The sequence below is a fragment of the Malaclemys terrapin genome, chromosome 4, assembly GCF_027887155.1.
Source record: "Malaclemys terrapin pileata isolate rMalTer1 chromosome 4, rMalTer1.hap1, whole genome shotgun sequence".
NCBI classification, from domain to species: Eukaryota; Metazoa; Chordata; order Testudines; family Emydidae; genus Malaclemys; species Malaclemys terrapin.
This window is the reverse complement of record NC_071508.1, coordinates 44,694,666-44,721,470: the sequence shown is the minus strand read 5'-3', so window position 1 is coordinate 44,721,470 and position 26,805 is coordinate 44,694,666. Positions and strand designations below refer to the sequence as shown.

Sequence of the window (26,805 nt, the reverse complement as noted above, 5' to 3'; positions counted from 1 at the left end):
AACCATTTTTTTCTTATTTATGTGGCTTTTTTATATTAAATCGAGAACGTAGAAAGGGCTTCTGGACATAAGCTTTTTATAACCAAAAAAAGCATGAAAAATATTTCATCAAGAGCCTTTGGAAATGTTTCATAGTGAGTGGTTTTCCTAGAAGCAGCCTCTCAGCTGAAGTAACTGTAGACTTGATTGAAGGATTGGGGTAGAAAGGAGGAGGTGACTTTTTAACCTATATTTGTAGGTAATTATATTTCTCAACATTAAATTAATGTATGGGCCTCAGTTTGACCAGTTTATTTGGAAAGTAGTACCAACATTTGTGCTCTTACTCAAGTGTGATCACCTTTAAAAATGTTTCTGTAATGTTGTGGCATGGTGCAGTGAACATAAACATGTAAAATACTTAGTCCTGGCTATCATCTTCCACACTAGAACCAGCACTTTGCACCTGGGAATCTGGGGTTCACAAAAACAATTAATTCAGCTTTGGTTGCTAGGCTGGAGCGTTGCTTTGCAATTTCACAAGCTTGATCAGTCCAGCACTTGATGTTCTTAAGATTCTCTTGAGTCTAATTATTGTGCACTACAGTATTTTTTATTATATATCACCTATTACCAATACACACTGAAAACTCACTGGTAGAAACAATTTTTATGGTGATTCTTCAACACTGCACCGATGCAGCTATGCCTCTGTAGCACGTCTAGTGAAGACGTGCTATGTCGACAGGAGAATGCTCTCTCATCAGCATAATTACTCCCATCTCAACGAGAGGTGGAAGCTATATCGGCGGGAGAGCATTTCCCACTGACGTAGCTTCGTGTAGACACCGCTTTAAGTCAATGTAACATACATCACTCGAGGGTGGCTTTTTCACACCCCTGCATGACATAAATTGCATCGACTTAAGCAGTAGGGTAGACAAGCCCTCAGTAGCTAAACAAGGTGAGCAAAATTTTTCCTACTGCCAGTTGAAGTTTGATATTCAAGTGTCTTGGTGATATGAATAAAACTTCATATTTTGTGATCATGTATCTATTTGGCCAGTGGGACATTGTCCTCAACTTAATATTTTTGAGAAGGGGACTAAAATATTGGAAAGGGAACTAATTCTTCTTTAGGAAGTTCATCTTCAGGGTACTGGAGATCTAAACTGGGCATTTTGTAGAGGGATTTGGCGCCCATTGCGATGTCTCGATGCTGCAATGACACACAATGGTCGCATGGTCAGCAGCATAAAACGGCTGTTCCTATGCAGAGGTAAACTTTTTTTTAAGATGGAGCATAGCCATTTGTGTGCAGAAACGATGTTCAGAAACTTGCAGACTCAGGGAAAGTAAATTGTTCTGTACTGAAACTGGGGAGAGGCATTGGATGAGAATGAAGTAGGAACAACCCACTTACTCACTGAAAATCTGACTCTGCACATCTGACTTTCTCCTGTGGTTCCCGCCAGTAGCCTGTCTGCACAACAAGCCATCTTTGACCTCTTAATCCCTCTTTCCCCCCTCCTCCTTCCCATGGAAGGTTGCTCTTGCCTGATGTGGCATAGCATCATTTCTCGGTGTCTTAGGCATTTGATGTAGCACTATCCTATAGAAGAGGCAGGAGTCAGATTCTCTTCTCCATCAGAGCATTGTTTTACACTAATCTCAGCCAATAGCAATTTAGTGAAACTTTTCACGCCAGCCTGTCTGGGATGAGGACATTGAATGCACCTTGCTGCTTTTTGCTCCAGTTTTAAACTGGTTTCAGTTTTGAAAACACCACCTATCTGTTGTTCTAAATGCCCTGAACCATCCCAAAACATGATTTTATTTTGCGTGTATGGTAATTTCCACTGAGACCCTCTGCACCTGTAAAGGTGCAGGACAGAATATGCCTACGTTGGTTTGAGCAGTGGCAGGGTGATGTAGGTCTCTGCTTGGAATGGAGCAATTCAGTGGCCTTGAGTGCTTTGGGTTAGCTAGGGGCTAAGTACACAGTTTCAACTGGATTTATACTGTTTACTGCAAGGATAAACTGGTTCCAAGTCTGAGTATAGCATTCCCGCAAAAGAAAGAGGTCGAACAGGCTGCTTCATCTGTTTACAGTCAAGATACTTTGATTAAAACCAAAGACTGACTCCTGAAAAAGATTTTCTTCTGATGTTACAATAGTTTTTCAATGATGAACACTTCAAGTTCTGTGAAAATTCTAGTAGAACTAGAGACAAAACATCCAAATATACCTTGCATAAGTCGGTTTATGTCTCTCAAAGCAGCAAATGCATCTTTCCTGAACCTTTCTCTTGTCTAGAGCTCAACATTATACTTGGAAGTTCACTGCAACTGCAGGGATGAAGGCAAGAGTTACGTTATCAAACCCAGAGTTGTTCTAACTTTGCAGCCCTCCAGAGTTATACCTCTGTCCACTGTAAAACGTAGGATTTTAACATGAAGAAAATGTATCCAAGTTGACACACAATGTCCCCTGGCTGGGAAGTAGTTTGAAGAATTAGTTTGTAGGCCAGGTTCTGTTTGTTAGACAAACTCAGGAGAGAAGTTTTGCAGATTTTTTTAAGCTTAGTTTGAATTCAGTGTTCTGAACAACGGGAAGGCAGGGGCTGAGTGAGGTGAGAAGCAGTGTAATAAATCAGCCAGTCTTTGTATAGCTGGTTTTTAGTTTACTTTCATGGGCCATTTCTACTAGTTAAAACATGTTTGGGGTTACAAAAGTCCTCTTTCACAGCCATCTCATTAACCCTTTCATTATTGTAGTTAGACGAAGTGTGACCTTCCCCTAACTGGCACTTACTATGAGATTTCTGTGCATCTGTGGCTTGTAAATACACTACATGTAAAATGTACAAATAGACAAGATGAGGTGTCTTCTGTAGCCTTGAAGATCTCCCTGATTTTTTTTCTCTTCCTTACAACTGTCTTTCTCAAGACTTTGCATGTTGTCTGCCTTCCTTCTGGCCAGTAAGGGGGAAAGGGGATAATGGGGGGGGGGGGGGGGGAGGGGGCGGGGGAAGACAACTCTTCAATGTAAAGTCAGCATAGAGCAGGATTTCTCAAACTTCATTGCCACAATCCCCTTCTGACAACAAAAATTACTTCCTGACCTACAGAAGAGGGACCGAAGTCCGAGCCCCACCGCCCTGGGGTGTGCAAAGCTTGAGGGCTTCAGCTCTGGGCAGTGGGGGAATTTAACCTGAGCCCTGCTGCCCAGGGCTGAAACCAAAGCCTGAGCCCCACTGCCCAGGGATGAAGCCCTCTGGCTTCAGCTTCAGCCCTAGGCAGTAGGGCTCGGACTTCGGCTTCAGCCCCGGGCCCCAGCAAGTCTAACACCAGCCCTGGTGACCCCATTAAAACAGGGTCATGACCCACTATTTGAGAACTGCTGGCACAGAGTAATATGAGGCACTCTTACATTGGCCTCCTAGTTTCTACCATCCCCGGGAGCAAGAGACCAGAAATCAAATCCAGGTCTCCCATACAACAGTGCAGAACACTGACTCACTGGTTTGGGCCACGTGAATGTTTAAAGCATTTTTAAAGGGGTAGACTTAGAATACCTAAGGAGTTAGATCCTGATAGTCATACATCTTTTGATGGAAGAAGGTTCATACTTCTCATTCAGGTTTTACTGAACCTTCAAGTGCCCTTTCTAGGAAGGATGTGTCTGATCCTTTGCAGCCATAATTACAGTTTACATACATCACAGACAGGCACTGTTTAAAGATTCTTTTGAAGTCTATATGCTGTCTGTATACAGCATGACTTCAAGGCCAGGTTTTCTTGGGATAGAATCCAGGCTAATTTCAATAGCACAATTTAAAGCAGTGATCTCCAAAGGTGGAATTGTCTTGCTTTTCTAGATTTGAAAAACATTTTGTCCTAAACCAAGAATGCCTGAGCTAAAATAATCTGAGCATCTGATACCCAACGTTCATGTTCCAGTGCTAAGTGTACAATGCCTATTGTACTTGTTCAGCACTAGAATAGTCCCTTCCCCTTCTAGGTAGGTTAGTTTGTCACTGCAGAGACATGGGTGACACGTAAATAAACAAAAGTTTGACAACATACATTGCTTTTTCGTTTAAAAACCCATCAGGAGCAGTGAGCATGTGGTGGGTCAGCACATTCAAACCATGATTCACTGAAGTCTAGCCACGGGATTATTGGCTTGGGTTTAGACTTACGTCTGCGAACCTTAAGGACCGGTCATAAGGAAAACGGTGGTGACTGGAACAGGCTCAGTTTCTTCTTTGTGAAACTTGATGAGGAAACAACAAGGAGTCCGGTGGCACCTTAAACTATTTGGGCATAAGCTTTCGTGAGATGCATGGAGTGAAAATTACAGATGCAGGCATTATTATACTGACACATGAAGAGAAGGGAGTTAACTCACAAGTGGAGAACCCAGTGCTGACAGGGCCAATACAATCAGGATGGATGTAGTTCACTCCCAATAATTGATTAGGAGGTGTCAATTCCAGGAGAGGAAAAGTTGCTTCTGTAATGAGCCAGCCACTCCCAGTCGCTATTCAAGCCCAAACGAATGGTATTAAGTTTGCAAATGAATTTTAGTTCTGCAGTTCTGTCAAACCGTTGCCTACTCTGTCCCCATATCTACTCTAGCGACACCATCAGAGGATGCAATCACATCAGTCACACCATCAGGGACTCATTCACCTGCACATCTACTAATGTGATATATGCCAGCAATGCCCCACTGCCATGTACATTGGCCAAACCGGACAGTATCTACGTAAAAGAATAAATGGACACAAATTGGACATCAGGAATGGTAACATACAAAAGTCAGTAGGAGAACACGTCAATCTTCCTGGACTTTCTATAACCGATTTAAAAGTAGCCATACTTTGAACTAAAAAAACTTCAGAAACAGACTTCAAAGAGAAACTGTAGAACTAAATTTCATTTGCAACTACATCCACCCTGATTGTATTGGCCCTGTCAACACTGGTTCTCCACTTTTGAGGTAACACCCTTCTCTGCATGTGTCAGTATAACAATGCCTGCATCTGTAATATTCACTCGGTGCATCTGAAGAAGTGGGTTTTTTACCCACGAAAGCTTATGTCCAAATAAATCTGTTAGTCTTTAAGGTGCCACCTGACTCCTCGTTGTTTTTGTGGATACAGACTAACATGGCTACCCCCGATACTTGATGAGGAAAAAGGCAAAAATGTGCCATATATGCAGGTCTACATCACCGCTACGCACAGATTTGAACCCGTGTCTAAAAAATGAGATGTCTGTTTTTATCCCAGTCTTTAGTGCGTATTTGCCTGCATAGTAAATGCTCAGTTCAGAACACCAGTTTGTCCCCATTCAGGAAAGGTGCAGAACTGGAGTAGTAAGGAGTGCTGCAGCTCAGGAGTGAGCTACAATATACGGCTAGAGCAGGGTTGGGGAGAGCTTGCAAAGCATTTGCTTGTGCCATTCCCGCGTTACCTCTGAATCTTTGTATTGCTCGTTCCCAACACCTTGTCCCCTGTCCGTCCCCCCACCCACCTCCATCACCGGTACATACAGCAAAGACTGTAGTAATTGTCATTGTAGTAGCTTCTGGAGGCCCCAGTCAAGCTCAGTGCCTCCTTGCAAGTTCTTTGGGGGCAGTGACAATCTCTCACTATGTGTCTTCACAATATCTTGAGCAATCTAAATAGACAGTGCGAAAGATGTAATAATTAAAACAATCTGAAATTCAAGAAGCATCCAAAAGCTTTCATGATTATATTAACAATTTGTAAAGTCACTAGGTATGGGGCTTTTAATTATGTGGGTTTTATTCTTATGCCTTAATAAAATAAATTGGTGGAAAAAAGCAAAACACTTAAAGGTTGCTTGCTTGCAGTTTTGTAACTCTGAGTTCCTGCAGGGTTGCATGTCTTTTCTTTGTTGGTGCTGATAGTATGCTCCAGGCAAGACTTCTAATGGCATAGAATCTTTCTCTGTTTGCTAATGTTAAAATAAATTAGACCGTGTACTACACAAGAGAACACATGCAGTGTACGTGAGTGGGGGAGTTTGGATAAATCAGACCATATCAGTGTGCTGTGGCTCTTTACCAGGAGTAATGGTAACATTTCTCTCTTTTTCTAATCCTTTGCAGGAAATCCAAGGGAAAACCAAATGGTAAAAAGCCAGTACCAGAAGAGAAGAAACTCTACCTAGAGCCAGAATACACAAAGTTGAGAATTACTGACTTTGAATTCAAGGAGCTAGTGATGTTACCGCGAGAAATAGACCTCAATGAGTGGCTAGCCAGCAATAGTAAGTAGTATTAACACAGCTCACCGCCTGATGCCCATACCCAAATGGGGCTTTCATTTACATGGTCTCTTTTTACTGGTTTCAACACTAAAAGCCTTTGAATGTTTTTGCATGTTTACTGTGCAATGCAGGTCATAATATCTTGAGTGATAACTAAGCTGTGTTTAGCGTAAACCAACTGTGCTCTACAGGGTGGAAATGTTAGTGCATTTCCCCCTTCTTCCCCCTCTGATTGTGACATTGGTGAGGACATTAAACTTTTTTTTCAGGTCTCTTTTTAGGACCATCATTTTCCTTTTGAAGGGTCTGTTAAAACTGCTGGTTCAGTTGGAGGCATTGGTCTTCCAAAAACATTTTTAAGACCCTGACTTGCAGGCAAGTCCCAGTAAAGTTCTTTCGTTTTTGTTTTTGGTTTGTTTGTTTTAAAGATAAAACGAAGTGTCTTTTAGCTGGATTTGTTTCTCTTGCCATCTCCCATTGTAGCCCTTGTAGAGTTATTTTGAATTTTAAAGTTTACTCAAAGATAGTACTCACAGAAGTGGCTGACTAAAGATTATATGCAGGACTGGCTTTAGGAAGTGTGGGGCCCCGGCAGGGATGACTAACCAAAAAAAACCCCACCCTATTAAAAAAACTCTTTAATTTCCTCCATTGTATTATTTAATTTCCATAACTATATAAATAATAACATTATATATTATGTACGTTGTGTCATATTGCCTAGGGAGGTTGTGGAATCTCCGTCTCTGGAGATATTTAAGGGTAGGTTAGATAAATGTCTACTAGGGATGGTCTAGGCAGTATTTGGTCCTGCCATGCGGGCAGGGGACTGGACTCGATGACCTCTCGAGGTCCCTTCCAGTCCTAGAATCTATGAATCTATGAATATATACTGTTGATCGGTTATTAATGAGCTCCGTTTCACATGGGTGGGTCCCTGCCACTCCCTGAGGGTGTGCTAGGGTGACCAGATGTTCTGATTTTATAGGGACAGTCCCCGAGTTTTGGATCTTTCTTATATAGGATCCTATTACCCCCCACCCCCTGTCCTGATTTTTCACACTTGCTGTCTGGTCACCCTAGGGTGTGCACATGTGTGGGTCCCAGCTGCTCCCTGCCCCCCTCATTGAAGCAGGTGTGCAGGGTTATTGCCCTGGGAACTGCAGGGCACCAGTGGACATGGGTCTGGCTGGAGGTAGGGTCTGGCTGCAGGCAGGGCAAGGGGTGCGGGGCTGGCTGGAGACAGGGGTGTGTGGGGCGGGCTGGCTGGCTTCAGGCAGGGCCACAGGGGGGTGCGGCAGGGGTTGGCAGGGCTGGAGACAGAGGAGTGCGGGACTGGCTGGCTTCAGGCAGGGGAGTGCGGCAGGGGTTGGCTGCAGGCAGGGCAGGGGGTGCAAGGTTGGTGCGGGAAGGGCAGGGGGTGTGGGGCTGGCTGGCTTCGGGCAGGGCCGCAGGGGGGTGCAGCAGGGGTTAGCTGGAGACAGGGTAGAGGATGTGGCAGGGGCTGGCTGTGGGCAGGGGGTACAGGGCTGGCTGCAGGCAGGACAGGGGGTGCAGGGCTGGAAGTAGGGTAGGGGGTGCAGTAGGGGCTGGCTGGAGACGGGCTGGCTGTGGGCAGGGCAGGGGGTGCGGGACTGGTATGGGCAGGGGGTGCAGCAGAGGCAGCTGGAGCCCTGGCCCTTTAAATAGCTGTGGGAGCCCTGGGGAAGCGGCGGGGCTCTGGCGGCTATTTAAAGGGCCAGGGCGGTAGAGGCAGCGGGAGCCCCGGACTTTTTAAATAGCCCCCAGAGCCCCACAGCCCTACCCCAGGGCTCCAGCAGTGGGGCTCTGGTGGCAATTTAAAGGGCCTGGGCCCTTTAAATTGCCCCCTGGGGAACCTAGGCCACCCCGGTACGGCACATTGGCTCTTGCCGGTACGTCGTACCGGGGCTTGGGCGCAGGGTCCTCTTAGGCGCAGGGCCTGATTCAGGGGAATTGGTTGAATTGGCCTAAAGCCGGCCCTGATTATATGCTATGTACATTCCCCACTGCATCTCTATTCTGACCTGCAACATCACCTGCTGCTACTCATATAGCTCTGCCAGTCCTAACCTTCAGTCACACCCAATCATGTTTATTTCTTAGCAGTGCATGCTAATTATGAGAGATTAATCTAAACTGCATGCTGGTTTTGTTAGGTGTACAAATGGTCATTCAGGTTTAGTCAGACACCACACTCACATTTGTATCTTGAGCAGGTTTTGAACTCTGATTTTAAGCCTGTACACTGTAACATTAAGACCCCCAAGTTCAGGAGTGTTAGGGCCACTTTACCTGTTCATTTGTGGATTACCTGTCAGTGTTCTGATAAATAGCTTACATCTTAAAAATATTTATTTTTCCTGTCTTTCTTTTTCAGCAACGACCTTCTTCCACCATATCAATTTACAGTATAGTACAATCTCAGAATTTTGCACAGGAGAGTCGTGTCAGACCATGGCAGTGTGCAATACGTAAGTGACAGCCTGCATGTGTTCACTGTTTGGACTGCTCCAACCGAGCCTCTAGACTCGGTGTGGGTGGGTGGGTGGGTTTTGGAGGGCGTTGGGGAAATAAGGAATGATCTCCTTATGATCTGTTAAGGCCATAACAAATGCACACCTTTCCTGGACACAGTGGAGGGCGGGGAAAACACTGCTGATTAGTAAAGGAGAGATGACCTCTTGGATAACCAGCTCAGTCAGAAAAGCAGCAGGGTCATACTGCAGAAGCAAAATGCCTTGTTCGGGGTCTTGTGGGGAGGAATGGAAAGTAAAACTGTGCAGACTGAGAAAGTCCATAGAAGGCAGGAAGGATAAAAGAAGAATAGTGAAAACTTCAGGGAGCCCTCTCTGGTTGGAATGTGAACCGGGCACCAGGCCATTTGGCAGATAACCTCCAGTCTGATGTGAGCCATTGTCTGTCTCAGCTCTTGGGAGTAGAGGGCACAAGTGGAAGCTTCTCAAAGGGCAAAGGAAATGTTCTGTTTTTGTGTCTTTTCCCTCTCTAGGAGTGATCAAATCTTTTAAGTCTGGCTACCTGTCAGGTGTGAAAGAGAGCGGTGGTGCTTTAATGTGTTAACGACACAGAGGAAAATGCAATTGGCTCAAAGTGGCCATTTTGAAATGGGGCTTTACTGCAAACTGCTGCTCTTGACTGAGAGATTCAGACGTGAGGGAATCTGAGAGCTCCAGCACGGTGTGATACGCTCCTGTGGTTTTTTCCCCTGATGCATACACTGATAATCCCACCCGCTTCTCCATTATGCGTCTTGAGATCTCTTCAATCTGTAGTGAAGATGGGTTTTCAAGGGGAAAACAAAACAGTAGTTAATGTCTTATCACATCAGTAGCTATAAAGATTATCCACAGCAAACACAGGCCTCTCTATTAAAATGGCTAGTAATAATTGCAACATATTGCTATGTAATGCTAAATAGGTGATTGCTCCGTATACTGTGGCACTTCAGTAGAACTCCAGAGTTGTGTATTAACAGCTCATACTGACATAGGCCTTGGTTACACTTGCGAGTTACAGTGCTGTAAAGCCTCCCCCAGCGCTGTAACTCACTCCCCGTCCACACTGGCAGGGCACTTGCAGCGCTGTATCTCCCTGGGTGCACCGCTGCAGGTACTCCACCTCCCCAAGAAGCATAAGAGAGACAGCGGAGTGGCTACAACTCTCCCCTGTGAGTGTGTACCAGGAATCAACCTGCAGCGCTGTACTGATCCCCTTGTCAAGTGGCCAATCCTCTCCATTGTTGTGACCGGCTGCAGGAATGCGGAAGTGCCGGTTTCAAAGCTTGTACCACAGAGAAAAAGCAAGCAGTTTGCTGTGTGCTTTGAGTGAGTGAGTGAATGAGCAGGGCGCCGGGAGTTCGGAACTTGCGAAATAGAGAGCTGACACGCTCCAAAAGCACTCTCTCTCCCCACCACACTCCCTGTCACACTCTCCTGCCCCTCCCCCGCCCCCCCCCGGTTTTGAATAGCACTTTGCAGCCACAGGAGTGCTGGGATAGCTGCCCATAATGCACCGCTCCCAACACAGCTGCAAATGTTGCAAGTGTGGCCACGCCACTGCGCTGTCAGTGTGGACAGACTGCAGTGCTTTCCCTACTCAACTGTACGAAGACAGGTTTACCCCACAGCACTGTACAGCTGCAAGTGTAGCCAAGGCCATAGTTTCAAGTAGGGGGTTTGAGAGGCACTCCTGCCTTCATGAAGACAGCATATGTGAAGTTATAAAGTATCCTTTTTCAGAAGTGAAAATTAACAGCAGGGTAACTTCCAGTCGGAGGCTAAAAAAGAAGACCTCGCTACTAATGATTACCAGGAGGGAACGTAGATCCAATTACCCAAGAAATATGAGCTTTCTGAACATTTTGAAAGCAGTCTGGAATGTGGAGTGATAAATCTCCCTCACACAAAAATGAGGATAATTATCCAAAAGCTAGGAAATCAGTGGACAGAGAAAGCTTGTCTCCTTGTAAATGAGATGTTGATTAGCAGGATGAAAGGTACTCCAGTAACTTTTGCCTTCTGGTTTTCTGGTGCAAGGATTCTCAACCTTTCTCTTTCTGAGGCGCCCCCTCTCCCCCCCCCCCAACATGCTATAAAAATTCCATGGCCCACCTGTGCCACAGCAACTGTTTTTTTTCTGCAAATCCAGTAGATTAAAAGCCAGGGGGTAGCAAGCAGGGCAATTGCCTAGAGCCCCACACCACAGGGGGGCCCATGAAGCTAAGTTGCTCTGGCCTTGGCTTTCAGCCATTGGTGGTGGGACTCAGGCTTCTGCTTTTTGCCCTGCTCTCTTGCTTATTTTGGGGGACACCCTGAAACCTGCTCGTGGCCCCCTAGGGGACCCCTGGCCCCTAGTTGAGAACTGCTGTTCTAGTGTGCTGATTCCTGCTGTAGTCTTTACCATCAGATGAGCGAGTCTCAATAGCTTCTCTGCTTGATTGCAGAGGGAGTGCAGTAGCTAAAGCTGCTATGACATAAATGAAGAAACATCACCTGTAACTCTTGGTGTGGATGTATTATTCTGATGCAGTGTGTTTTTAAATGCTTTCTCGCTCAGCTGTAGCTGTCCCCCCAAAATGGAGAGGGAGTTGCTGTTGCATGAACGATGAGAAGAAAGGGGCGGGAAGGAAGACATTAAAAATGTGCTTTAATTTCTTTCCTCCATCCCAGTCACACATCTGACTTATTTTAATGGATTTTTTAGCACTAAAAAGCTTGATCGCTTCCCTCACCGAGGGTGCGCTTCACCTTCTCTGTCTGGAGTGTCAGTGGAGACTGTCATTTCTGAGTATTGATAGATGATATTCTAAACGGATGAAGAGAGAGAAGACCTGCTGTAGCTTTCTACTAGCAGAAAGTAAGCAGCAGTTGGCTAGAAAGTGGCAAAAGGAACTGACTGCAGATCCAGGTGTACAAGAGCAAGTTATTGGCAGGATGCTGTAGTTTATTACTGCAGTACTAAGGACTGATATCAGCAATATCTGAATGCTCTCACTCCTTCTTCATTGCTTAGGGACACTGAAGTTGCAGTTATTTGGTACTAACAGGAAGCAGACTGAACTGGGTGAAATATTGTTATGATCAGACTAAACACAGAAGCAGTTTTGAATTTCTTTCCTACATCCTGGGGTCGGTGAATGAATCATGGCTGCAAACTGCAGCCTTGGTATTTGATTATTCTACTTGATAGCTCTTCTTACCAAACATGTCCCCAGTTATGGGAGGGACACAGGAGTGAGTGAGATTACCCAGCTAGGCGTCTCAGGGCAAGCATGTGCAAAATGTACCGTAGCTTTACTCAAGGCCCTGTTTCAATTCCTTGCTCTGAAAGTACCTCACTCATGCTCGTTTTGAATAATCTGTCCATTTTCGTTCTGCTTAGAGAGGTAAAGCCCCCAAACCCTGTGGAGTTCCGAAAAAGAACAGTAGCCCACCAGCAGTGCTATAAACTATTCAGTGAATGAATGAGGAATACTGCTCCAGTAATGTCTATGTGCATTTATATCCCGCCTCGACTATGCTCGTGTGGTGAAAATCATGGGTCCTTTTTCACCTTACCATGCAGTGGCAATGTAACCACGTATTTACTGCATTGTTTTGAGGAGACTCCCTGATGTAATTTAGTTCAATGGTAGGATTTATTGGAGAAGGAGCATCTGATACTATTGGTTGGAATGTGTAAGTGAGGGAGTCCATAGCATTTACCTTGCTCTTCAACTGCTTTGCAAACTACTCCTCTACAGGTACTGCTAGCACTTGCACTTAACCCATTCTTGGCTATGTAGGTCTATTTAGATGAGCTCTTTGGGGTCTGAATGTTGTTAGCATGCATTTGTGATCTTATACGTGATTCAGAGAATATTCTGTTTCATGCCATTGCAAATAATTGGCGGATATAATCTAGTATTGGTTGTACTATCTGGTATAATCTCTTGGAATTAAGTTAAAGCATTTTAGTGTAGAATCTAGTGGTCCATCTAGTTTAGTATGCTATATTACCACATTATAAACTCCTGCACTTTGCATCTCTTAGATATCCCTGATCATTTACCCAGAGCTCTCCTTGGAACCCCTTCCTCCACAAATTTCTAGTCCAGTTTCTCCTTAAGGAAGATTTTGTTTTTAAAAAAGAAGGCTGATGCATCAAAGTAACAATTGAACATCCTATGTTCAAAGCCAATTAAATGTTCAGCCTTCCTTGTCTTGCTAGCCTTATTAGAGGCCTCACATTGTTGAAAGTGAACATAATGTAGGGAAGTTACTCTAAGTAAAATATCTGACAGTTTTTCTTCTCAGGAGAGCCCAAAAAATTAATAAACTCCAGATAGCTACAGCACCACCAGGTAAAGTGGCCATCTGTAGGGCAGAGGGCAACAGGCAGGGAGACTAATACACTGCACAACAGTAGGTGGAAGAGAATTTCTGGCCAGCGTCACCGAGGCAAACTTCTCTCCTGACAAGCAGGGCCATGGAATTTTCAGCATCCAGGCAGAGTAGACCAAAATATTGGTCAGAAAGCTGGGATGATGCTGTCTCGTTTTGGGATGCAATTCAGAACAAGGAGACGTTGTCACCGCTTATCTTATAATCCTGAGTCCCCAAAATGCTTCTGTTGCTTGTGGCTCCCTGCCTGGTTCATGCGCACACTCAGCAGCCAGCATGCACTCTGTGTTCTGTATGCTGTACAGCTTTGAGTCAACCACTTTGAATCCAACAGCCTGCCAGCAGTAATCACAAACACACTCTCATCTTTACCAGGCTTGATTAATGTTAGCAGGTGATCCCAACACACCCCCTGTGACGGGTTGGACCCCCCTTTGCGGGGTGCCGCTGATGTGCTGGGGTCCCCCTGAACCCGCCTGTCCCACCAGTCTGCCCCCCACACACACTTTGTGCTGCTGTGTCAGGCTCCAGCGCGCGCGCCCACAGGTAGGGACATACCCACCTGTAAAATCACACAGTCTTCAGTCAGCTCTGTGTGGGAGGGCTCAGGTCAAGGAATTCCCCAGCACTCTGGTGTACACACCCTCTGGAATGTAAACTCAAAATTATATTGTCTTGTGCTATATAGAGATCTATGCAACGTAAGCTTATGAAAATTGCCCCCTACCTCAATGTGGAGGAAGATATGCGTAGCTTTTTGCCCCTCCACCCCAGTTATGAATTGCATAAACTGGATTTTGGAATAAACAAAGAACAAGTTTATTAATTACAAAAGGTAAATTTTAAGTGACTATAAGAGAGAGCAAACAGAACAAAGCAGATTACTGAGCAAATAAAACAAAACACACAAACTAAGCTTAATACACTAAGGAATACTGGCTACAAATAATAATTTCTCACCCTAAGTGTTGTTTCAAGCAGGTTGCAGCGTTTCTTGAAGGTAAACTGCACTGCTTTCAGCTTAAATCTCCAGGGATTCCTTTTACAGGCTGATCCGTCTCGCCTGGACACAGTCCCCTGCCCTCTTCTTCCCCCAGTTTAGTTCCTTTGTTTCTTCAGGTGTTTTCAGCAGTCTGCTTTCTTGGGTGGGGAGGCAGTGGAGAAGAGCCAAGATGAACTCACTCCCCAGCCTTAAATAGGATTTACATATGGTGGGAATCTTTTGTTTCCTAGACCATCCCCTTCCAGTAGAAAAATACCAGCTCAAGATGGGACACTGTACCAGGGTAACATGATCACATGACCTTGTAGTGTCAAAGCAGCATCCCAGGAAGCTTCTCAGGAAGGTGGGAGATTAGCATCTTCAAAGTTCTATTGTCCTCCTTAATGGCCCATCCAGGTTGATTGCCTACTGTCTGGTGGGCGTTCCCCTGAGTACACATACAGTTGTAATTGCTACATAGTCGATATTCCTAACTTCAGATCGAGAAATGATACATGCTTACAAATTGGATAATCATATTCAGTAAATCAAAACCGTTCACATGATACCTCACATCTTGCATAAAACATATTTTTGTTATGCCATATTCATATTATAAAAATATTTTGATGAATATGGGGTACAGTGCCACCCCTCCAATTTTGAATTTTCCCAAACCCATGTTCTCTGCAATGTCCAGCCCTCTCCTGCAACATTCAGAGGAATAAGGTCTCTTTATTCCTTTAAAGAGACAAAAGCTAACAGCTTGCCACTTTCTCTAGCGTTAACTAACACTTTAATTCAAACAGCACACTGTTAGTTGAGATTAATAGTAAAACAAGTTTATTAACAAAAGATAGGCTTTTCAGTGAGTTCAGGTATAAGAGACAGTGAGTTAGAAATGGTTACATGCAAATAAAAGTGAAAACATGCATCTAAAAGTGCAAAACTTAATCTAGCAAGATACAGGCTTTGTTCAAGATGGTTTCTCTGCCCCCATAGTTTTCCAGCAGGTCAAGATCTACTCCAGAAGCCTAAAGTTCTGGTTCTTTTGTCTCCTGGAGACCTATTTCTTTTATAGTCCAGTGAACCTTTGAAATGGATTCTTCTGACGGTTACCCCTCAAAGCAAAGTTTATTCAAGCTGTGAGGATGGTGATGTGGATTCTCATGGGGAAGGAAGCTGCGTGCTGTTTTCTTCTCCCTGCTGGTGTTTGCTAAAATGCAAATTATTTTGTTTCCTGCTGTCTCCTCCCATGTTAGTTTGAGGGCCCTGTTTACTGCCTATATGCAAAGTGACAGGTTTCAGAGTAGCAGCCATGTTCGTCTGTATCCACAAAAAGAACAGGAGTACTTGTGGCACCTTAGAGACAAACAAATTTATTTGAGCATAAGCTTTCGTGGGCTACAGCCCACTTCTTCAGATGCATAGAATGGAACATATATTGAGGAGATATATATACACATACAGAGAGCATGAAAAGGTGGGAGTTTTCTTACCAACTCTGAGAGGCCAATTAAGAAAGAGGGGAAAAAAACTTTTGAAGTGATAATCAAGATAGCCCAGTACAGACAGTTTGATAAGAAGTGTGAGAGTAGTTACATGGGGAGATAGACTCAATGTTTGTAATGGCTCAGCCATTCCCAGTCTCTGTTTAAGCCTAAATTGATTGTATCTAATTTGCATATCAATTCAAGCTCAGCAGTTTCTCGTTGGAGTCTGTCAGCAGGTGGGTATTGTACCACATGGTACCCACATGGCCCCTACTTACCTACACACCACACAATCCATTGTCTACAGCCAAGGTCTTAGATAAACTGCATTTGCTCCAATCCCTCAGACACAGACAAGCACCTACAAGATCTCTATCAAGCATTCTTAAAACTACAATACCCACCTGCTGAAGTGAAAAAAAACAGATTGACAGAGCCAGACGAGTACCCAGAAGTCACCTCCTACAAGACAAGCCCAACAAAGAAAATAACAGAACACCACTAGCTGTCACCTTCAGCCCCCAACTAAAACCTCTCCAGCGCATCATCAAAGATCTACAGCCTATCCTGAAAGATGATCCTTCACTCTCTCAGATCTTGGGAGACAGACCTGTCCTTGCTTACAGACAACCCCCCAACCTGAAGCAAATACTCACCAGCAACCACACATCACTAAACAAAAACACTGACCCAGGAACCTATCCTTGCAACAAAGCCCGATGCCAACTCTGCCCACATATCTATTCAAGTGACATCATCATAGGACCTAATCACATCAGCCATGCCATCAGGGGCTCGTTCACCTGCACATCTACCAATGTGATATTTGCCAGCAATGCCCCTCTGCCATGTACATTGGCCAAACCGAACAGTTTCTATGCAAAAGGATTAATGAACACAAATCTGACATCAGGAATCATAACATTCAAAAACCAGTAGGAGAACACTTTAACCTGTCTGGTCATTCGATGGCAGACCTGCGGTTGGCAATTTTGCAACAAAAAAGCTTCAAAAACAGACTCTAACGAGAAACTACTGAGCTTGAATTGATATGCAAATTAGATACAATCAACTTAGGCTTAAATAGAAACTGGGAATGGCTGAGCCATTACAAACACTGAATCTATCTCCCCCCACTTTTTTTTTTACAAGCCCTTTGAGCAGTAGCGTAGCTAGTGGGGTTCAGGGGAAGCGGCCACTTCCCCTGACCATATTCCCCAAAAGTGGCACCCATGGAACGGGGCTGCAGGCTGGCTCCCGACGCTGCGGCCGGTGGAACTTTGCCGCGGACTGGCTCCCGTCTCCCGGTGCTCCGGCCGGTGGAACGGGGCCGTGGGCTCCTGGCACTCTGGCCGGGACTCCGGCCCTGAGAGAGTGTGGCCGGGGGTCTCGGTGCCCCGGACAGCGCTCCGAATGGGGAAGCGGGGCGGCCTTGTGCATGCGCCGCTCCATATTTCGGCACATGCGCAGGGCCACCGAAGGACCGGCGCTTTTTTTCTCGGCTGCTCCTCCTCAGCTGCAACCCTGGCTATGCCACTGCCTTTGAGTGGTCTACCTATGTTTAGTGTTTTGACTCCATTTCACCCAACATTCTCTCTCCAATCTGACTTTTTTGCCTTGTCCACTTTACTGGAATTGCCATCATAAGTCAGTAATGACCCTAATAGGACAGACAACTTCTTCATAGTCCCAGTAGTGAATTCAGTCAGGTGCATATGCACAGGAGCAGCCAAAATTTGGCCCATTGGGTGGAAATTTCAGAAGCATGCAAGTGACTTAGGAACCTACGTTCACTTTTCAGAAGTGACTTAGATGCCTGACTTTCACTGACGTTTGAAAATAGGACTTAGGCTTCTGAGTCACTTAGGCACTTCGTAAATTTACCATTGTCTTCAAGCACTTCTGTGTCCTTTTTTGTCAGATGGGCTTTCTTTCATGAGAACAAATGGCCCTACTGGGTCAGACCAAAGGTCCATCTAGCCCAGTATCCTGTCTTCCGACAGTGGCCTGTGCCAGGTGCACCAGAGGGAAAGAACAGAACAGGTAATCATCAAGTGATCCATCCCCTGTCGCTCATTCCCAGCTTCTGGCAAACACAGACTAGGGACACCATTCCTGCCCATCCTGGATAATAGCCATTGAAGGACGTATCCTCCATGAACTTATCTAGTTCTCTTTTGAACCCTGTTGTGGTTTTGGCCTTCACAACATCCTCTGGCAAGGAGTTCCACAAGTTGATTGTACGTTGTGTGAAGAAATACTTCCTTTTATTTGTTTCAAACCTGCTGCCTATTAATTTAATTTGGTGATTCCTAGTTCTTGTGTTATGAGAAGGAGTAAACAACACTTCCTTATCTACTTTCTCTATACCAGTCATGATTTTATAGACCTCAGTCATATCCCCCCTTAGCTGTCCCTTTTCCAAGCTGAAAAGTCCCAGTCTTATTAATCTCTCCTCGTATGGCAGCCATTCCATACCCCTAATCATTTTTGTTGCCCTTTTCTGAACTTTTTCCAATTCCAATATATCTTTTTTGAGATGGGGCGACCACATCTGCACACAGTATTCAAGATGTGGGCGTACCATGGATTTATATAGAAGCAATATGATATTTTCTGTCCTATTCTCTATCCCTTTCTTAATTATTCCCAGCATTCTGTTCGCTTTTTTGACTGCCGCTGCACATTGAGTGGATGTTTTCAGAGAACTCGCCACAATGAATCTAAGATCTCCATGCACTGTTCCTGTCTCCCTGCCTCAGCTGGAAGGTGATCAGGGTTCTTTGTGCATAACTGAACCTTTTGGAATTTCTCATCTGAATTTTAGTCTCTCCTCGGTGGCAGTTGCAGTGGAGGATTGGCACAGCTTCTTTTTAAAGCACAAACCTTGCTGCTGATCACTCGCTTGCCAAGTGAAATCTGTAGAGTGACACCAAAGGTTTGTGTCACCTCGTCTCTCTGTCCCCAAGACGTACAATTTCTTTAACCCTGTCCACATCATACACAAATCAGGGCAGCATCAAGAGCGTCTTATCACTTTTTTTAAGCACTGTTCCCTCTGCATGGTTCAAACACCGTTTTTAAAATAGGGCCAGATCACGTAGCTAGAGTAGTGTAACTTAGGTTGACGTAGCCTGGTAGTGAAGACAAGCCCTCTGATGATAACTGAGGAGTGTCCAGAACTTGAACTGGGCCTTTCCCTCCTAAAGGATGACTAAGGAATATGAACCCAAGTCTCTTGTCATGACCTTGGTCAAAATGCTTAATTTCTGTCCAAGTTTCCCATTTGTAAAATGGGGATACTTCCTTTCTCCGACCCTTTGTATGTTTAGAGTTTAGTTCTTGGGCATGTCTCTTAACAAATACATGTACAGCACCTAGAACAGTAGATCCCTGATTTTGGTTGGGCCCTCTAGGTTAGGGCAGGCAAACTTTTTTGGCCCTAGGGCCGCATCAGATTTCTGAAATTGTATGGAGGGCCACTTAGGGGAGGCTGTGTCTCCCCAAACAGCCAGGCGTGGCCCGGACCTTGCCCCCTATCTGACCGCCTCCCCCTGCTTCTCACCTCCTGACAGCCCCCCCAGGAGCCGTGCCCCATCCATCCCTCTCCCCCCCCCCCCCCGTTCCCTGTCCCCTGACTGCCTCCGGAACCCCCACCCCATCCAACCCCTCCTCTCATTCCTGACTGCCCCGGCCCCCCAGATCCCCGCCCCATCCAACCACCCCTTCTCCCCTGTCCCCTGACCTCCCCCAGAACCCCTACCCCGACTGCCCCCCGCCGCCCTATCCAAGTCCCCCTCCTTCCTGATTGCCCCCCCAGGACCCTATCCACCCCTGTTCAACCCCCCAGTTCCCTGCCCTGTGACCGCCCTGACCCCTATCCACACCCCTGCCCCCTGACCACCATCCCAAACCCCCCTGTCCTCTATCCAACCCTCCCTGCCCCCTTACCGCGCTGCCTGGAGCACCGGTGGCTGGCGGCGCTACAGCTGCGCTGCCCAGAGCCCCAGGACAGGCAGCCACACCGCCCGGCTGGAGCCAGCCACGCCAGGGCGCAGCACAGAGCACCAGGTCAGGCCGGGCTCTGCAGCTGCGCTGCCCCAAGAGCTTGCTGCCCCAGGAGCTCACAGCCCCACCGCCCAGAGCATTGCGCCAGCGGTGCAGTGAGCTGAGGCTGTGAGGGAGGCAGTACAGTGGGGGAGGGGCCGGGCAGGAGGGTCCCGCGGACTGTAGTTTGCCCACCTCTGCTCTAGATACTACCATAATATAAATCAGTAATAAACACCTACTTTATCATCATTATTATTATTAGACTTCAGATTCACGCCTTTTAATGATTATAATTGTAAATCAAATGCACAGCTTCAAAATGGGGAATAACTGACTAGGTGGTAGTAGTGCTGAAAAGGATCTGGGGCTTACAGTGGATCACACATTGAATATGAGTCAACAATGTGATGCAGTTGCGAAAAAGGCTAATATAATTCTGGGGTATATCAAGAGCAACGTTGTATGTAAGACATGGGAGGTAATTGTCCCCTGCGCTGGTGAGGCCTCAGCTGGAGCACTGTGTCCAGTTTTGGGCACCACACTTTAAGATTGGAACAAATTGGAGAGAGTTCCAAGGAGAGCAACAAAAGCGATAAAAGGTTTAGAAAACCTGACCTATGAGGAAAGGTTAAAACAAAACTAGCCATGTTTAGTCTTGTGAAAAGAAGACTGGGGAGACCTGATCGTTTTCACATCTGTTAAGGGGTTGCTACAAAGAGGCATCCGAAGAAGTGGGCTGTAGTCCACGAAAGCTTATGCTCTAATAAATTTGTTAGTCTCTAAGGTGCCACAAGTACTCCTGTTCTTCTTTTTACAAAGAGGCTGGCGATCAACTGTCCTCTATGTCCACTGAGGACAGTACAAGAAGTAATGGGCTTAATCTGCAGCAAGGGAGATTTAGGTTAGATATTAGGAAATCCTTTCTAATTATAAGGATTGTTAAGCACTGGAATAGGCTTCCAAGGGAGGTTGTAGAATCCCTATCTTTAGAGGTTAAGAACAGGTTAGAGAAACACCCGTCAGGGACAGTCTAGGTATATTTTTGTCCTGCCTTGGTGCAGTGGGCTGTACTAAATGATCTCTTGAGGTCCCTTCCAGCCCTACATTTCAATGATACTAATCTTTCTGTTTGGTGGAAGGGAGCTGGTATAGTAGAACCTCAGAGTTACGAACTGACCAGTCAACCACAGACCTCATTTGGAAGTAGAAGTACACAATCAGGCAGCAGCAGAGGCAGGGACAGGGGGTGGGGGGAAGCAAATACAGTACAGTACTGTGTTAAACTACTAAAAAATGAAGGGAAAGCAGCATTTTTCTTCTGCATAGTGAAGTTTCAAAGCTGTATTACGTCAATGTTCAGTTATAAACTTTTGAAAGAACCACCATAATATTTTGTTCAGAGTTGTGAACATTTCAGAGTTATGAATAACCTCCAGTCCCAAGGTGTTTGTAACTCTGAGGTTCTACTGTATCTGGGTTCTTTATTAAAATTTCCTGTTGTATTAATAATGGATTTATTTGAAGGCTGCTGCTAATTGATGTGATTAGGGGCCAGTGAACATTAATTAATTATACTTGCTTATGAAGAACTTGTTACCTTTTCTTGGAAACAGTTTGCATGTCCCATGCCTTTGAAACAGAGATCATTCATGTGTTCCGTAGTGCTGGGGGAGAGATGGTAGAGTTCATAGTGAGCAGAGAATGTAAATACAGACATGGGGTTAGATGAAGGGGGATGCAGAAGGGATTCTAACATTTGCCCAAAAATTAGATTGAAGATGGACTAAGCTGTTATGCTAGTTAATAAAGAAATGCAGCAGGTACCTGAGGGAGACCAAAACTGGGTACCTAGCATTATGGTGCCATCTCCTGACAGCAAATGTTATTACACTGAATTAACATTGTGTTTGCCTAGAGGCCCCTCTTCTCACTTCTGTTAATTTTGTTTAAAGCATTGGGAGGGTCACAGAGTATAATTGACCAAGTACTTTATTTAATAACGTGGCTGTGCTTTACCAAGCACTTTGCACTTATAGTGCCTTCCATCAGAGGCTTTCTAAAGCACTTCACAAACAACTAAGCCGTACAGTGTGGTGGGTTTCATTAGCCCTCAAAATGTTTTGGAAAATAGGCACATGGAGGGTAAGTGACTTACCCAAACCTCACAATATGTCACTGTCAAAGCTGGGAACAGAACTGTGAGAGCCTGCTTTAACAAAGCTGCCTCCTGGCATCATCTTTAGCCCTTTTCTGTGGATTTGTCCTGTTTGGGGAAAGTAACACTGGAGTGAGACAGACCTCCCTTTTGGGCTTGACTTATGGAAGACTTTCCTTTGCAAGTTGTCGGTGTTGCTAGTACTGCTGACAGCATTGAGTGAGCTCACTGGCAGAAGCAGAATGATAAATGGCAAGTGCTGTGCTGTTTTTATAAAGGAGATAGTGTCAGGACTTCCTATCTAGGAAAACATTCTGAAGTGAGTCGCTATAGGAATCCACGGCCTGTACTTCAGTAACGTCTTTGGCTTGCTTAAAAGCCCAAACAGCTTGAAAAACTACATTTTGTCTCTTGCCAGGCACTGGGTTTTGGAGTAAGTTTGATATCAACATATATCTGATAAGTGTCCTTTAAAAAAAAAAAAAATCTATCTGCTGCTGCTGAAGTTCTTATAGTTTAGTTAGAATGTCAAGCTACTTGGCCAAAAGCATGTACCTGTGTAACTTTTATACGTGTGCTGTAAATCAAACTGAGTGTCTTAAGTGTAACACACAACACTGGCAATTCTCTCCACAGACAGTACTACTGGTATGATGAGCGGGGAAAGAAGATAAAGTGCACGGCCCCTCAGTATGTTGATTTTGTCATGAGTTCAGTGCAGAAGCTTGTGACGGACGAGGATGTCTTTCCTACAAAATATGGTATGTTTACTCTTGGGGGAAATGTCCTCTGGTCTATCTCTTGTAAACTTTCTACTCAGGGTGGTGGGGAGAGTGTTTGGGTTGCTCTTGCCTCTTCTGTCTGAACTCCCCCCACCCCTCCCATAGAAAGTGATGTACCTGCCACCTTATTCCATATCTGTGTCTTCCTGAGTGGTGAATCAAGAAGCCCATCTGGGACTTGAAATGCAAGGAAAAATGCAATCTTAGCAATATAGCCAGGACTCAGCAATGAAGAGAATTATTGTACCTTCCAGATGTGATTAACTAGATTATTGTAGGGGAGAGAACAGTCCCCTTGTATTCATCAAGTAAAACGTGGTACCTGCACACTAGAATGGCCAACACACTGGTGGATGGAGGTAATGAAGAGCTAAACAGCTGCCCAGAGTGAGACTTCACTGTTACAGAGATATGTGGTGTGGAGCTACTAGCTGAGTAATAACAAGCATCTGAATGTGGACCAGAGGCATGCCGGGGTGAGACTATCATTCTGGCAATTGAAGCAACTAGCTCCTAGCTAAGCCAGTTGCTTAACCCTGTTTTCCTTATGAACATTTTTAATGTAGTTATTCAAGCGTAATCAGGATCTCGTATTTGCCTACTTCACAAGCAAATGTAGCTGTCACAAAGGAGCCAAATGAGAAGTTGCATGTATGACTGTCCTAAATCCTCCCCTACATGTATGTTTGCTGTCCCTGGGTGTTTGAACAGCACCGAATATAATCTGACTACTCTCATAATGATAATGAAGGCCAGACTGCTGGTCTGGTCTGCACCTAAATCCTGGGTGCATGCTAGGACTTGGGTTGAAAATGAAAACTGACCTCCTCATGAGTGCCATCAAACAGCAGTTGTGTCCTGCACTCTAATTGGAGTGTGCGTATGTTGCCAATTCTGCATGTGCACTCCCCAAAGTGCATTAGGGAGTACAACTGGCTGAGCCTAGCTAGCAGAGGAATATAGCCGTATAGCAACTTGGGCAGGCAAATCTGTTTCTCCTGTTGGTTGGTGCTATTAACAAGGAAACTGAGGAGTCTATTAAAAGGAAAATAATTTTTCCATCTTGGGTTAGGTGCACGACTCTGGACATGGCACTCAGGTGCCTGTCCACGGGGCAGTATGCAATCTAAATTGAGTTTGTCCAGACTTGTTTTGTAGCACTACAGCTCCTACTGCAGCATGCCATCGGGCTATAAAAAGTCCTATTGTCTAGGACTAAGTAATCCTAATATCACGAGTCTAAATTAGTGCCTCTAGGTTATGCAGTACATGGTAAATCTTGCAATGGACAACTTTGTAGAGGACTTCATACCTGTACTGCGCACACACCAGGGCCTAGATTTGTGAAATATGGTGACAGATATGGAACTTACTTCAGTTCCCACTCCACCTATGAATGGATCCCCCCAGCTTGCAGGTACTTGCAGCAGCATCTAGACCCAGGCCCAGACATGTGGACTGAAAAATTGGGAGGTGGAGCGGAAGTGCAGTTACAACTGAGGAGGGTGGGCAGGCAGATAAGGAGATGTCTGCTAGGTTTCACTGGAGTTGTGGCCCCCAAAATTGAGATATTAAAAATAATAAATTTTGGGGTTTATTTGCTTCCTAATAAACTTGCAAGAGTTGGCAGCCCTGGAAGGGGAATCAGGAACGGCACTTTTGACTGATGGGCTCCATCCACTTAAATCCTGCTTCTCCTTTACTGCTTTAAAGACCATAGCCTGCCTTTTAAAAAGAAATAAGTTGCACCAGTCTGCACGTTGGCAGGGACAGATGCTTCCCCTAGGCTGAAACGATGGATTTGATCACCTAGCACTATCTGTGTGTCTCAGGTTTTCTTTCTCTCCTCTTCACAGGCAAAGAATTCCCCAACTCCTTTGAGTCCTTAGTGAAGAAGATTTGCAAATATCTGTTCCATGTGCTGGCCCACATCTACTCCTCCCACTTTAAGGAGACTTTGGCACTGGAGCTGCATGGACACTTAAATACACTCTACACACACTTCATCCTATTCATCAGGGAGTTCAACCTGGTGGACCCTAAAGAAACCACCATCATGGATGACCTCACAGAGATCCTCTGCAGCAGCGGCAGCGGGAGCAGTAGTAATGGGAGCGGCAACAGCAGCGCAGGAGCACAGAACCACGTGAAGGAGAGATGAGCCTTCCTATGGCGCGAAACTAACATTAACATAAAAACAATATTATATATTCTATATATGTGTGTGTATGTATATGTGCATATATATATATATATATACAGACATACACAGCGATGAAAGTTTAAGCAATTATGCTGCCACCACAGGACGTGTAGTCGTATGGGACTGTACGGAGCTTTTGTTAATGCACCATCTGGTGAGAAGTTGCACCAATCTTCTTTTATTGTTTTCCTCCTGTTCCTTCTTTCTTTTCCCCCTGTCAGATGGCTGACGAATGCTGTTTTTAGAGAAGAACCAGGTTTTTGAGTTGGGCTGCTGTTTCTCTTTTTTTTTTTTTTTGGTCCTTTTTCTTCAGTCTTGAGTGCAAGCCCTTCTGTCTTTCTAGGATGGTGGTACTGCCATTTTAAAATTATATATTATGTTATAAGAAGTGACTTTTACTTTGAAGTGGCTTAAATGCAGATTTTGTTTTGGGGTTTGGTTTTTACATAGACTCCCCCTCCCAATTTTACATAGAGTCCCCAGTCAATTGCATCTTGCCCTTTGCTGGCTTATAATGGGAAGAAGAGATGCCTGGCTTGACTGCAGGGGCTTGCTACAAATGTAATGGGTGTGATTCTTCATCTGTCTATGAACCTGCAAGAGGATCCACAAGCCTTTCTGCTTGTTGCTCCAACAAAATACATATACTTGTTTCTCTGCCCCTCCCGTCCCAGGCACACATCCAGGAATAATAGTAGTGAGATCATTGGGGACTGTAAGAGCCACCACCATTTACTTCCCATAGAAAAGGGGGCCAGGGGGAGAAGGGTGCACTGAGTCAGTCACCGGCTGTGATAGAGAGATGGCTGTTGGCATAAAATTATATTGTTGGCTTATTTTTAGTTCATCTGTTCAATAATAATAAAAAAAAATTCTATCAGGCACGAGCCTTGTTTTTGTCTGCAGCGACACAAATCACTAAATGTTTGCTTAAAAGATGCAGAGATGGTTTGCTAGGTGAGTGCATGGGAAACTGTTAGCCTGGCTAGCTCCCTGCACAGAGTCTAATTTTGAAAGGATAATGTCAACCAACTTTAAAAAAAACTGCTATTTTCCATCCCATACATTGTATTTTGTTCATTTTATGCATTGCTGCCATAATATAATCAAGTACACACAGAGGGGGCTGCAGTGCGGTAAGAACTACATATACCTGTTTGTACAGGACCTGTGCTGAACAGTTTGCAATCTCAAAAGTAGTGGGGACGAGGGATATACACTTTTCATGCACATGCACACTTTCATCTCCAGTCTGCATATTGTTTCTAATTACATAAAGACTTCTCACCTGTTGCTTGGCTAGTTTCTTGTTGGCACTGTGGCAGAAGTCTTGAGGTGGGAGTTGGAGAGAGCAGTAACCTTATTAAGCAGTTCAGGGAAGGTGTCAGCTTAAGATATACTCAATCTTATACCTTAACGAGGCTGTTGCAAACATCGTTCTTTTGTATATACTCCCTTTTTTTGCACCATATTATACAAACAGAGCAGCTATTGGACCAATAATTGCTAGCTTCAAGGGACATTCAGGCACTGCTTGGTGTCATTAAAATGGTGGCCATTTTGAAGTTAAGGTAGGGGCTGATCTATTAGGGCTACCTTGAGCATAAACTTTCACAACCCTGTCTACTGGACAGCTATATGTTCAGAAATGCCATGATATGCCAGCAGGGCCGGCTCTAGGCACCAGCAAAGCAAGCAATTGCTTGGGGCGGCATATTTGGAGGGGCACAAGAATCCAGCATGGGAGCTGAGAACCAACAGGGGGCCCTGGGAGCTGTAGTTCCTTCATTAGCTCCCTGCCTATAGAGCCAGCCCTGGAGCAGAGAAAGAACTACATTTCCCAGCATTCCCTTGGCCGCTAGTAACAGGAAAGGGAGGGGGAAGGAGTATGGAACTGACACCTGCAATTTTGCCGCCCCCCCACCCCAGCCCTGG

At 45.1% G+C, this 26,805-nt stretch overlaps 1 protein-coding gene across 5 annotated transcripts in view; it reads left to right on the top strand.

Annotated features, from left to right (window-relative positions):
- MOB2 (MOB kinase activator 2) overlaps positions 1 to 25,752 on the top strand; it is a 164,284-nt gene extending 138,532 nt beyond the window's left edge. For all 5 annotated transcript variants that reach the window (XM_054027787.1, XM_054027783.1, XM_054027786.1 and 2 more), the window contains exons 2-5: positions 6,125 to 6,285; positions 8,684 to 8,777; positions 22,522 to 22,646; positions 24,524 to 25,752. In XM_054027787.1, coding sequence (XP_053883762.1) covers positions 6,125 to 6,285; positions 8,684 to 8,777; positions 22,522 to 22,646; positions 24,524 to 24,828 — 685 coding nt within the window. In that variant the 3' untranslated portion in view covers positions 24,829 to 25,752. The remainder of the gene's footprint in view (positions 1 to 6,124; positions 6,286 to 8,683; positions 8,778 to 22,521; positions 22,647 to 24,523) is intronic.
- Positions 25,753 to 26,805: the final 1,053 nt, after the last annotated feature.